Source organism: Dasypus novemcinctus, chromosome 15 (genome assembly GCF_030445035.2).
Source record: "Dasypus novemcinctus isolate mDasNov1 chromosome 15, mDasNov1.1.hap2, whole genome shotgun sequence".
NCBI lineage: Eukaryota > Metazoa > Chordata > Mammalia > Cingulata > Dasypodidae > Dasypus > Dasypus novemcinctus.
The window spans coordinates 65,273,793-65,287,718 of record NC_080687.1 but is presented as its reverse complement, the minus strand read 5'-3'; the positions used below and the strand labels follow the sequence as shown (position 1 = coordinate 65,287,718).

At 35.3% G+C, this 13,926-nt stretch overlaps 1 protein-coding gene across 1 annotated transcript in view; it reads right to left on the bottom strand.

The window, feature by feature from the left end:
- Positions 1–13,926, bottom strand: part of DIS3 (DIS3 homolog, exosome endoribonuclease and 3'-5' exoribonuclease) — a 36,764-nt gene that overhangs the window by 8,606 nt on the left and 14,232 nt on the right. The window contains exons 14-17 of the mRNA XM_058276591.2: positions 11,701–11,828; positions 8,333–8,419; positions 6,372–6,528; positions 81–295 (exon numbers count right to left, since the gene is read on the bottom strand). Of these exons, the coding sequence (XP_058132574.1) occupies positions 81–295; positions 6,372–6,528; positions 8,333–8,419; positions 11,701–11,828 (587 nt within the window). The remainder of the gene's footprint in view (positions 1–80; positions 296–6,371; positions 6,529–8,332; positions 8,420–11,700; positions 11,829–13,926) is intronic.

Sequence of the window (13,926 nt, the reverse complement as noted above, 5' to 3'; positions counted from 1 at the left end):
CCATGATGTGTTAGCATCAAAATGACTTTTTTAAACTCAAAATTAACTATTTCCTTCTTCCTTTAATTTCATACAAGTACCTTCTGATGGGTGAAGTGAAATGTGTGTATATTGGGGATGCTAAACCATAGTGATGAAAATCATTATCCATTCCAGAGCAGAAGTAAACTGCTTGCATCATACAGCGAGTGGCTAATATTCTTAACAGAGTATTTAGATATGGGAAATCAGGAGATTCAGCCCGGTCCAAAGAATCGGCCAGAGCCTTTGCTGTATCAGTCTTAATTTCCAAATTCTAAAAATAAAAAGAAAAGCACTATGTTAAATATTTAAAAATCAGTACCACTAAGACTTCAAAATATAACCAATCAGACTGAACAAATAGTGTTTTTGACCAGATAATCAGTGTTATGCCTTTCATCTTTAACCTAGAAGAGCTAAAAATAAATTTATAAAAACTAAGGGACTGAAGGATAAACAACTGAAAATATGAAGTCAAACTTTTGGAAGTGAATTTTAGTAAAGCAAAGAAATGATAAAAATTGTTAGCTTAGTATATTTAAAAAACAAATTATTGGGAGAGAAGTATTAATTTCACAAATCTCGAACACTTTAACTTTTCCTCCTGCCACCAACAAATGTCCATAAATCCACTGTACACTTCCTAAGTGTCATATTTTTTCTCAGCAGCAATAAGTGGCATTCTTTCAAACTTTCATCTAGTTTTCTTCCTACCCAGATGCTCTTGATGGGTCTTCTATTATCTGATCACCAAATGTTGGCAATTCTTTAGGTTTGTGAGACTAGCCCTCTTCTCACTTTATGTTCTCAGTCCAGGTGAGCTCATCTATAGGCCAATGACTTTTTATAAGCTTGACTTGCTACATCTAATCCTTTTATTCAATATCTCCCACTTGACTATTCTACTATTCAAACTAAGGATGTCTAAAATAAAACACATAATCCTAGCCCCAAAACTATTTCAGTAGCTCTTATATTTTAATAAATGGCCAAGTGATACATCCAGTTAGCAAGTCATAAAATTGGCAGTCATACTCAATATTTCCATTTCCCTTATCCCTTACATTCATAAAATCTCATCAATTCTCTCTCTTAAAAATTCCCTACTAGGGAGTGGATGTAGCTCAGTGTCTGAGCACCAGCTTCCCAAGTACAAGGTCCTGGGTCCAATACCTGGTACCTCCTTAAAAAAAAAATCCCTAGTTCATCCACTTCTTAATCCTCCCTGTTGCCAAGGTATAACACATGAAGTGCGTAAAGTGCACCTATTTTACGTGTACAGCTCAATAAATGTTTACAAATGTATATCACAATACAGATCAGGAAATAAATAAAATCAGCATCCCAGAAAGTTTCATGTCTCCTCTCAGACTAAAACAAACTCCCTGACCAAACACCCTATCAGAGAGAATCACTATGTTAACTTCTATCACCTGTTGGACCTGTTACTTTTTATCAATGGATTCAAACAACACAAAACTCTTTTTTAAAAAAAATTTATCATGGCAACATATATAAACACAAAATGTCCCATGTTAACCATTGTTAAGTGTACAATTCAGTGATATGAAGTACACTCATAATGATGTGCAACCATCACCACGATCCATTACCAAAACTCTCACAACCTCAAACAGAAACTCTATCAATTAAGCTGCAATCTCCCATTCCCCAGTAACCTTTAATCTACTTGGTCTCTGTGAATTGTCTATTCTAGATATTTCATGTAAGTGAAATCATATATTTGCCCTTTTGCATCTAGCCTTTTTTCACTTAGCATGTTTTGAAAGCTCATTCACGTTGTAGTACAATACCACATTTTTTAAATTCCTTCATGTGTTGATGGACACTTGTTTTCACCTTATGCCCCTGTGAATAACGCTGCTTTGAACACTGATACACAAGTATTTGTTTGAGACTCTGTTTCCATTTCTTTTGGGCATATACCTAAAAGTAGAATTGCTGTGCCACATTGTAATCTATATTTAACTTTTTGTAGATCTACCCATCTGTTTCCACATCAGCTGTACCATATTACATTCTCACGAGAAATGAGCAAGTGTTTCAATTTCTATTCCTCCTCACCAACCTTTCCTCTTCCACTCAATACTGTCTATGAGATTTATCTAAATTGTATATAGTAACAGCTTGTTTCTTTTTTGATTGTTTATTGTCAAGGATTATGCCAATGTATGAAGAATTTACCCACAACTTATCCAATCTACTATGGAATATTTTGATTGTTTCTAGTTTTTTGGCTATTATGATTAGATCTGCTACGAACGGTCTTATAGAAATCTTTTGGTAGACATATCCACGTACTACAAGTATATCCTAAGAGTGGGACTGCTAGGTCACTGACCTTAGCTGCTTTGTCCTAAGGAGTGAGAAGAGTCAAAAATATGTAAGGGGAAACAGACTTGGCCCAGTGGTTAGGGTGTCCGTCTACCACATTGGAGGTCTGCGGTTCAAACCCCGGGCCTCCCTGACCCGTGTGGAGCTGGCCCATGTGCAGTGCTGATGCGCGCAAGGAGTGCCCTTCCACACACAGGTGTCCCCCGCATAGGGGAGCCCCACGCGCAAGGAGTGCGCCTGTAAGGAGAGCCGCCCAGGGTGAAAGAAAGTGCAGCCTGCCCAGGAATGGCGCCGCCCACACTTCCCGTGCTGCTGACAACAGAAGACAACAGAAGCGGACAAAGAAACAAGACGCAGCAAACAGACACAGAACAGACAACCGGGGGAGGGGGGGAATTAAATAAATAAATAAATCTTTTTTTAAAAAAATGTAAAACTGCCCTTTGTTCTGCCCAGGTCTTAGGAACAAATGAGAGGATGACTCAGCACATTTGCAGCACACTCCTTGGAGCAGAAGAGTGAGAAACTGATTATGTTCTGATGCATAGTTAGGCATAGGCCCATCATAAAGACGTGAGCCAAAAATCGTGGACCAATACCATCCTAAGAGAATGAAGCTGAGATCCAATATTAATCCTTCAAGCTCTCTACTGGCCAGGAAGATGGGGCCTAAACAGGTGACTCAGGGAAAGCTAATGTAAGCCACAAGTCATTCCAAGGGTAAGCGTGCCTAAATCAAAGTCTATGAACCAAAGGTAGGGGAAGCAAGGAACTAAGAACGGTGCCCCTTTCTATAATTTTTCTTTTTCCATGAATGCAAGAAATAGACTTTTTTTTTTAGGTACATGACATAAAGAGAGCTTAACTGAGTTAAGAAACAGAACAGATTATTTAAAAATCTCTGAAATTAAGCAATTCATAAAAGCCATGATGCAACACCACCATCAAGAATGTATGTAAGGCACAGGGATATGAAGAGATTACTACATCCATGGTTCTGCAAATAACTTAATCTGGAACATCTGGCTTTAGCATAGGTATCCTTAGGAGAGGGACAAAAGACATTAAAGGATTTTATTAAGCAGATGATTTCAATGTGGGAAAAGAACACTCCAATCAAGTTAGGTTTTTTTTAATCAAAAGAACTACTGGTAGGAGGAACTTCCAGGGAAAATGGCGGCAGAGTAGGAAGCTTGAAGACTCAGTCCTTCCACCAAAACTACTATTAAAAGGCAGGAACTGTCTGAAAAACTACTTTTAAAACTCCAGAGGCCAGAAGAACCCTGTATATGTGCATGTTATTGAAGTTCAATTGGTATATAATGTTGTATATTTAGGATGTTAAATTTTAACCCTATGATAACCACAAGGAAAACATGAAAATATATCCAGACAGAAATGAGAAGGCATTCAATATGGCACAACACAAGAAAGCAAATAAATATAAAAGTAGGCTTTAACAGAAGTGAGGTACAAAAAAGGTGTAAGACTTAAAAAAGGCTAAATAGCAAAATGGCAGAAGAAAGACCTGTATTATCAGTAGTGACTTTAAATGTAAAATGGATTAAACTCTCTAGTCAAAAGGCAGACATTGGCAGAATGGATAAAAAAGCATGACCCGACTCTATGCTGTCTTCAAGAGATTCATCTTAAAGTCAAAATACAAGTAAGTTGATGGTGAAAGGATAGAAAAGTACACACCATGCAAGAAGTAACCAAAAGTGCTGGGGTGGCTTTACTAATATTGGATAAAATAGACATTAAGTCAAAAACAGTTACAAGGATGGTCATTAGACACCCGATAAAGGGGACAATAGGAAGATGTAGCAATTATATACGCACTTAAAAGCAGTACCCCAAAATAAAAGAAGTTAATACTAGCAGATTTGAAGGGAGAAACTGATGGTTCTATATTAATATGGGAGACATTAAAATACCACTCTCAGTAATGGATAGAACATCTAGCCAGAAGACATATAAGGAAGTACAGGACTTGAATGATACACTAAAGTAACTAACTACATCTAACAGATATATTTACATGCACCCAATGAAAACAGCATACACATCATTCTCAAGTGTACATAGACCATTCTCCAGGACAGACTGTATGTTGGGTCACAATACAAGTCTCAACATATTGAAAAACATTGAATTCATATAATGTATATTTTCCACTACAATGGAATGAAGACAGAAATCAGAAACAGAGGAAGAAAGGGAAAAGTCACAAAACTGTGGCTATTAAACAACATACTCTTAAACAACCAATGGATCAAAGAGGAAATCAGAAGCGAAATTATGAAATTTCTCGAGGCAAATGAATATGAAAATACAACATACCAAAACTTATGGGATGCAGTGAAGACAGTGCTGAAAGGGAAATCCATAGTTCTAAATGCTTACATTAAAAAAAAGAAGAAAGACTTCAAATCAGAGACTTAACTTCCAAACTGGAAGAACTAGAAAAAGAAGACCAAACTAAGCCCAAAGTAAGCAGAAAGAAGATAATAACAAAGACTGGACTGGAGATAAATGTATATATGTGACTGTTTTTAGTTGAAACTGAACAAATGTTACAAGATGTTAATATTACAAGATGTTAATGTCAAGCAAAAATATAAGCAAAGCAAACTATGGACAGTTGTAGTATATTAGTAAGTTTCCATTAAGGGTTAAAAAAAGGAAATATACTAAGTGAAAGAAACTAGACAAAAGATACTACATATTGTTTTACTCCATCTATACAAAATATAAATACAAATAAATTAGAGAGGGGAAAGAGAACAGTTAGCTTTGTACGGCAGGGGAAGGATAGAGAGATTGAGAAGTGATTATTAAGGAGTTAAGAGTTTTTTTCCTGTTCTTTGTTTATTATAATTAGAGTAATGAAAATGCTCTAATAATGACTGAAGTAATGAATGCATAACTATGTGATCATAACAAATACCACTGATTATATACTTTGGATGGACTGTATGTTCATGAATAGGTATCAGTAAAATTGAATAGATATCAGTAAAATTCTTAGAAACACATGAGCTACCTACACTGACGAAAGAAGAAACAGAGGATCTCACCGTAACAATTACTAGAAGACATTGAAGCATTTATCAAAAACCTCCTAACAAAAGCCCAGGACCAGATGGCTTCATAGGGGAATTCTCCTAAACATTTCAAGAAGACTGGGGGAGTGGGTGTATCTCAGTGGCTGAGCACCTGCTTCCCATGTCCGAGATCCAGGATTTAAGCCCCAGTACCTCCAAAAAAACCCAAACTGTAACCAAGAAGACTTAACTCTAATTCTGCTCAAACTCTTCCAAAAAACTGAAGAATAGGGAACACTCCCTAACTTCTTCTATGAGGCCAGCAACTTCTTCATACCAAAGCCTGATAAAGATAACACAAGATAAGAAAACTATACATCATTACCTCTTAAGCGCACAGATGCAAAAATCCTCAACAAAATTTTAGCAAACTAATCCAACAACATATTACAGACTTATACACCAATATCCAGTGTTATGCGAGGGTGGTTCTACCTAAGAAAATAAATTAATGTGATACACCACATTAACAGAATGAAGGAAAAAACCCACATCTTAAATCTTAAGCACCCTTTCTTGATAAAAACACTTAGAACACTAGGAACAGACTTTCTAAACATGTTAAAGGGTATATATGAAAAGTCCAAAGCTGACATTGTACTTAAAGACAAAAGACTGAAGGCTTTTCCTGTAAGGTGTTAGATTGTATATATGGTAACAGAATAAAAATTTTAAATAATCCATGGAACTACTACACAAACAGTGAACCCTAAGTTAAACCGTGGACTTTAGTTGAGAAAAACAACAAAAACAACAACAAACACTATCGGTATATTTTTTTTGCCTTGAGAAACAATAAATCTTTAAGAGATGTGAATATAAACTATTTACCTCAATGTATAAATCACAACACAAATACAGATACTTTTTCAAACTGTAGGAACTTACCTTGGACTTGGCTGCCTTAACAAGAATTTCATAATTTGATGGAGGAGGAGCAGGATGTTTTCGAAGCAGAGCATGTTCAGAAAATTCTTCATGAATTTTTTTTGCAACAGAGATATTGGCAAGTAACATAAATTCTTCCACCATGGAATTTGTTTCTCTGCCAATGGAAAAGCATTAAATAAGGAAGGAGTATCTGTGACATCTGTATTTCATCATCTATTTACATGTTGTTTTCTACCAACAAGGTAATGGAAGCATTTTCTACGCAACCAATCATATATGTGTGTGCACTCAAGGGTATTTCTAAGGATTTAAGGGTCTTTCATTTCCTAGTAACTATGCCAATTATTCCTTTTGCATTTACTGCATGAGTAAATCTCATGCTGGAGGAGACTTTACAATTTGCACTCAAGAAAAATATAAGCTTTACTAAATCTAGTAATATGTATCAACTACCAACATTAGCATTTTCACCTCCTTTTACTGGATCAAATATAAACAGATATTTAACTATAAATCCATAAAAATAAAGTTTACTAAGGAGAATTAAAAGCCATTTAGGTCAAAGATTGGCTTAAAATTTATATTTTTATCAATAAATTACTGGAATGAAGAGATCATATTTAGCTAATGTGGGTACTTATTGTAGGCCAGATGTTGTGAAGTTTATGTGTATGTGTACATGGTGTGTGTGTGTATATTGGTAGATGAACACACACATATGTAAAATGAAAAATAATATTATACAAGAGCCCTGTATGAGGATCAGTGACATTACTGTCTTGCCTAGGGTCAGAGTTATTTGAGTATCAGGATCCAAGGCCAAGGAGTCAGACTTTAGATTCCTTAACCAAACTGATACTGCTCTTCATACTATATATGGTTATTCTATTCAAAGCTTAGTTCAGTAAAATCTGCCTTCTGTTCACTGTTTTCTTTCTCCCAAGTCACTGAATATGGATTATTAATCCTTCATTCATGTTTCCATTTTTAATACTAGCACCTTGTAATTTCCTGACAAGGTTTCTAAAGCATGCTAATTTTTTAAATATTAAGAACTTCACTCATATCTTTAAAAGTACAGAGACAATCTCTTAGGAATGTGGTTTTTCTTCCTCTTGGTAAGAAAAAATGGTAAATGTTCTATTTGGCAAAGCAAGTATCAACATTTCCCCCCAAAAAAGTCCCAAATATTAGGCTCAGTGTTTGTATTAATATTAAATAAGGTTACCCCCATTTTTTATTTTAGCTCTGAATATTTAACACATACCTAAGTAAAGACCTGAGGTCACTCCCTCAGGTTTTTAACCCTTAGTCATCTACTAGAAAAGCAAAAATGAATATTTAATATCAGAATTTATGTAAAAAGAAAATGAGGCCTCAAATCCAATTTAATAAAAAATATCCTTGCTTTCTAAATCTTAACTAAACCAATTAAAAAAAATAACAGTTACAGCAAATGTCTGCATACTTTTCACAGCACCCTCTGAGGACAGATGAATAAACTGAAGCACTGAGAGATCAAATAATATATTCAGAATTCTACAGATTGTAAGTGGCAGACATGGGATCCACACCTAGGCAATCTGGCTTGATGACTGGTCTTGATGACTATTCTCTCCTACCATGGTATAGCCTACACTCAGGAAATAAATCAGGACCATCTTCTTTTACTTATTTTAACTATTACTAGTCATCATCTAATATACCAAACACCAAGACAACTGATTCAAATTGGAAAATATTTTTATAATAATAGTGATCCCAGTTTTATGTAAGAAAAACTAAAAATTGATGTCATTTTTACTTATCTATATATATTATAACTGAAGAAAATCTACAGAAATCATAACCTACAAGAAATACATTCTCTGGATATATAAATAGGTTTTATTACTATATATATATTATACATTAAAGATCAAAAGTCTTATCTACTGCACATCAACAAAACTATATACCTAAGTTCCTTGGTTTGCAGATCTATGGGATCATGAGTTTCACTGTCCATGTGGAATCGAACTTCTGGGGAAGATAGAGTCAAAGCCCTAAATAAAATTTAAAGAGTAATTTAGTCAGGTATATACCAATAACAATGACAGAATTCTGGAAATAATTCTTTAAAAACATTAAATGACTATAGCAAGTACATAACAGTTGTTCTTCTGAAGACTTTATGTCTATCTGTTATATTTTATGTTCTATTTTTGAAAATGTTAACGTAATATTTTACAGATCTCAAGTGCATTTAAGAAGAGCACAACAGCAACACAAACAAAATCGAGTCCTCGTGCTTCTGAGGGTTTGAATACCTTCTGTACCCAAACTATAAATTTTTATTGGGCTATATGGGTTTGTAATCACTTCTGAAAATAAAGGTGACTGGCAGTATTTTACATTTTCTACTGAAAACAGTGGGGTGGGGAGAGGATGGGAGAGGCAAAGGAGAGCTGCCATGACTCCATCATTATCAGAAGATTCACAGTTCAAAAGCACCTTCCATACAGATTCAACCAAGAGACTGTATTGATACCTACTACCACTAATATTTAACAAATACAGATGATTACTAACATTTGAGGTATTTGTGTCAGATAATACACTCTAAGTGCTTGATTTATTTAATGAGTTAAGTTCTCCTTTAAAAAGCAAATTACCCCAAACCAAGTAAATCTTAAGTTTTTTTCACTACTTTCATCATGTCAACTCCAAACCAACGGAAAACTAGGAATTTTAATGACATCAGGGAGCGACAGGGAGCAACAGACAATCGTACAGTAAGAAAGAAAAAGGAGGGGGAAAATATGAGATGAGATGAGGTAAATTAGTATTCTGATTCCTTTTCTTCCTCAACTCCGTATCTTTATAGAAAGGGCTGCAGAGAGACTAACGGCAAGGGACTCTCAACAAATATCCTCATGCTATGCAATAATTTAAACAAAGTTCTGCATAAGACCCAATATTTTTTTAATACATCTTTCTCTAAAATTCTGATCACATTTCAATCTTTTTTCTTCCTACAACACTTAAATTGTTATGTTCATCCATGAGTACTAACCCTTTAAAAAAGGCAAAAATTATCACGTATTTTCTACTGATCATTTCCCCATTGTTCCTAAAACTGAAGAGTGAAGGATATGTTTTATTGATGACATACTACTCAAAAAATTAAAAATAAAGACTGCTTTCAAAGTTAAAAAATCTTTCTTGCCCTAATTATGAGAAGCTATATTACAAATGTAAATTTACATCTCTTAATTTATACTGCCAAAATAAAAAGAACTTCAAAATTGTTTTATTCCTTTTGCTTTTAAAACTTTCTGAAAAAATCTTTACACACTTTTTCTAATGACATACTGCAAATGCTCAATAAGAAATATTTGCTGAATAATATTTCATGTGTCACAAATATATGTCTCTTTTCTTACAGCCTAAAACAGGATTTAGTTATTTTTCAGCACTACTAAGAAAAAAGAGACCTACAAATTCTGAATAGTTCAGCAACAAAGAATTTTTGCATTAAGAAAAAATCCAATTATGTTTCTCTTATAAACATCTGAATGACTAGTATGAGGAACATTTTGATCTCAGTTTGATAACTTTCACTGGGCTTTATTTTTTCCCTCTTCATTTTTTAAAAAATGTTACACTAAAAAAATATAAGAGGTTCCCATATAACCCCCTAACTCCCTCAACCCACTCCTCCACATCAACAACCTCTTTCATGATCATGGGACATTCACTGCATTTGGTGAATACATTTTGGAGCACTGCTGCAGCACATGGATAATGGTTTACATTGTAGTTTACATTCCCCCAGTCCACCCAGTGGGCCATGGCAGGACATACAATGTCCAGCAACTGTCCCTGCAGTACCACTCAGGACAACTCCAAGTCCTGAAAATGTCCCATCATATCTCTTCTTCCTCTCCCTACCCTCAGCGGCTACCTTGGCCACTTTCTCCACATCAATGCTACAATTTCTTCCATTACTAATCACAATAGTTCCTTAGTACAGTATCAGTAAGTCTACTCTAGTTCATACTCTATTCCTACATCCTGTGGACCCTGGGATGGTTACATCCACTCCAACTCTATATCGAGAGGGGGCTTAGATTCCATGTGGATGATGGATGCAATTCTACTGCTGGCAGTTGTAGGTACTCTTGGCTCCCTGGTGTGGTGGCTGACCTTCTTCACCTCTCTGTTAGCCGCCTGGGTAAGTCCAATAAACCAGAGGGTCTTTCATTGGGTTTTAATGTATCTAAATCTATCTCACATAGTTTCAAAAATCATATTTAGGATCATACAAAAAAATCCCCAGGAAAGTGGGGAGACAGTAGAAAAAGTAGAGATAAGTGTGGCTCAGCATAACTTTTCTAGAGTATCAATGTCCAATAAAACTTTCTGTGGTCATGTGACTCTTCTAGATCTGTGTTGCCCAATAATGTAGTCACCAGCCACTTGTACCTTTTGAGTAGCTAGTGTGACTAAGCAACTGAATTTTATTTAATTTTAATTAGTTTAATTAGCCACATGTTACAAAACAGTACAGCACTAGAGTCTGTGGTCCAACCAACCAAAACACTTAGTAACTGCTTGTGACCCTACCCTGTATGGGCATGGGACCACCAGAAACATCAGCATCACAAATATTTATGTACTTGGTTTCTTCTGCTTTCTTTTTTCTTCTGGTGGTACAGCGGATTGAATCCAGGACCTCGTACAACTGAAGAGCTACACTCAACCACTGAGCTATACCCACTCCTCTCCTGTTTTTGATGATGTCTTTCAAGAACCAAACTTATATTATTTTTCTTCAGTAAGTTTGGGTTAGTACTTAAACCTTTTGTTGTGAAATAGACAAATGCCATGATATAACTGTTAAGACCAAATCTATCACCAGCTATCAGATCTTTGGAAAGACTGCTTCCTCTATGTAACTTTCAGTTCTTAAAAAATGAAAGGTTTGGATTAACTCTCAATTCCCTTCCAATTCTTAAGTGCAAGGAAGATTTCATCATTTTTTTTAGACATCTGAAAACCAGTGACTTGGAAACCAATTCCTAACTAAAATTTGAAATAATTCACAAAAATCTTAATGAATTCTTACCTTCCTGGAATTTCTTCAAGATATTTAACTCAAACATTTTAGTTTTTAGTACAAATTATAAGACAAAACTCCTGAACAAGCGTCAGTCAGAATCAAGTTGCTAACACTTACTCTCTATTTAGCCTATTAAATAATTTACTTCATAGAGTTCACAAGTTATCTTAATACAAAATAAATGAATTAAATTACATCTTAATAGCTATTTCTGAAACATACCCTTTTTCGATTCTTCGTTTTTTCAGAATTTTAGCTAGTTTATTTAGCCCACGGAGACTAGTGGTAATATCATCATTCATGGATGCTGAATCAATCCTCATCTGAGCTTCTGCATATGTAAGAGAAGCCTAAAAAAAAAACCCCTATATGTTAATATATATAAACGATAAAACTGGTTTAGTGTGTCCTCAAACCTCCATCACATAAAAGCCATGATTTCAGAAAACCAAAGATCAATAACAAACTAGAAACACAGAGCTATAGATTTATATGTCACACTTATCAATTTTGGTTCATTAACTCTTATCTGGGGCACCGTATAGCACAAGCAAACTTAAAGTAAAATGGCAGTTTTATTAGTAAATTGTCTGAAATTAATTCCTTTCATATTTCAAATAATATATACTTAGCTAACACTAAAATAAAATATAAAGGCAGGGAGCAGATGTGGCTCAAGCAGCTGTGCTCCTGCCTTGCACAAGGGAGGTCCCGTGTTTGATTCCTGGTGCCTCCTGATAAAACAAAAACAAACATCAAAGCAAAACAAATGAAAAAACCAACTCAGGGATGTCTATGTGACTCAGTGGTTGAGTGCTGGCTCCCTACATATGAAATCCTGGGTTCAAAAAATACTGGTCCACAGTATCAAAAAATACATTAACATAACATAACACAACATAACACAACACAACACAAACATAACATACACAACAAACACACACAACAAACACAACACAACAAACACAACACAACACAACACAACACAACACAACATAACATAACATAAAATAAAATACAAAGGCAGGTTAGATATATTCTCTGATAACAACTGCAAAGTAAAATTCTTTCCAGATCATCAGGGCTTGCCTATGTACTGGCAAACAATTAATGTAGTAGTGTAGATACTTCGTAGGAAATCTCTTAAATATCCAAAGCTATCTATCTAAATATGGAACAAATGGTAGTTGAAAAGATTTAAAAGTAATCTCTGACAAATGACCCAAATAAACCATTAACTTCCCTATTTCTTTTCCCTCCTAATGGTAAAACCACTATTTTTAAACTTATTAAAATTCCTGGGAATCAACAAATATATAAGGCCTAAGGGGTTCCCTTCTAGAATTTGAACTGATAGATGGTGCTGGAGTTGGTAGGTGTTTGTCCAAGAGACTTGAATCTCTAGGCTGTCCATGTGCTTTCTGGACCCTGAGTCTCAGCAGAGTTACAATACTTACTCTCCAGTTCACTGGACTCACCCAGGGCAACTAACAAGGAGGTGAGGATATATAACCACCATACCAAGGAACCGAGAGTCTACAAATGCAAGCGAGAGTCCCATCCATCAGCTGTATGGGATTGAGCCTCCTCTAAATTAGAGGTGGAGTAGGCTTCACCATCCCAGAATCCTCAGGGTTGGGGAATAAAATATGGACTAGAGTGGACTTACTGCTATTCTACTATAAAACTATTGTGACTAGTAATAGAAGAAATTGTATCACTGATGTGAAGACAGTGGCCACTGGAGGTGCTAAAGGCAGAGAGAGAGAAAAAGAGGTGTAATACGGGAGCATTTTTCAGACTGGGAATTGTCCTGAATGATACTGCAACAACAGATATAGGTCATTATATATCCTGCCATAACCTACAAAATTGAGTGGGAGAGTATAAAATACAACGTAAAGTAAAATCCATGCTTAGTGGCAAGGCTCCAAATGTGTTCATCAATTATAACGAAAGTACCACACTAATGAAAGTTGTTAATGTGGGGAAGGGTGGGAGGTGTGGGGAGTGGGGCATATGGGAATCTCTCTTATTTTTTTCTGTAACATTTTGTGTAATCTAAGTATCTTTAAAATATATATGGGGGGGCTCTGTGGAACAAAAAATGTTAAGAACTCCTGTTCTAAAACAACTTTCTTTCCAACTACCAATTACTAAAAACAAAAAGAATAACACTAAAGGGAAAGAAAAGCAGGCAAGTTGGAAAAATGAATCATCTGAGGAAAAGGGGTTTGGCAAACCTTAGAGAAAGATTTAGGGCAAAATGAGAGAGAATATAAGGGAATTTGGGGAGAAGTACAAAGAACGGAAAAGGATGAGAAAGACAAATCAGCTCCAGTCTGTCTGAGCACAGATCTCAAGCAAGTTATACTAGGATCTAACTATAATTTATAATATGTTTCTATGAGAAAATATGAGGACAAAAAAAAATGGAGTACATCCTAA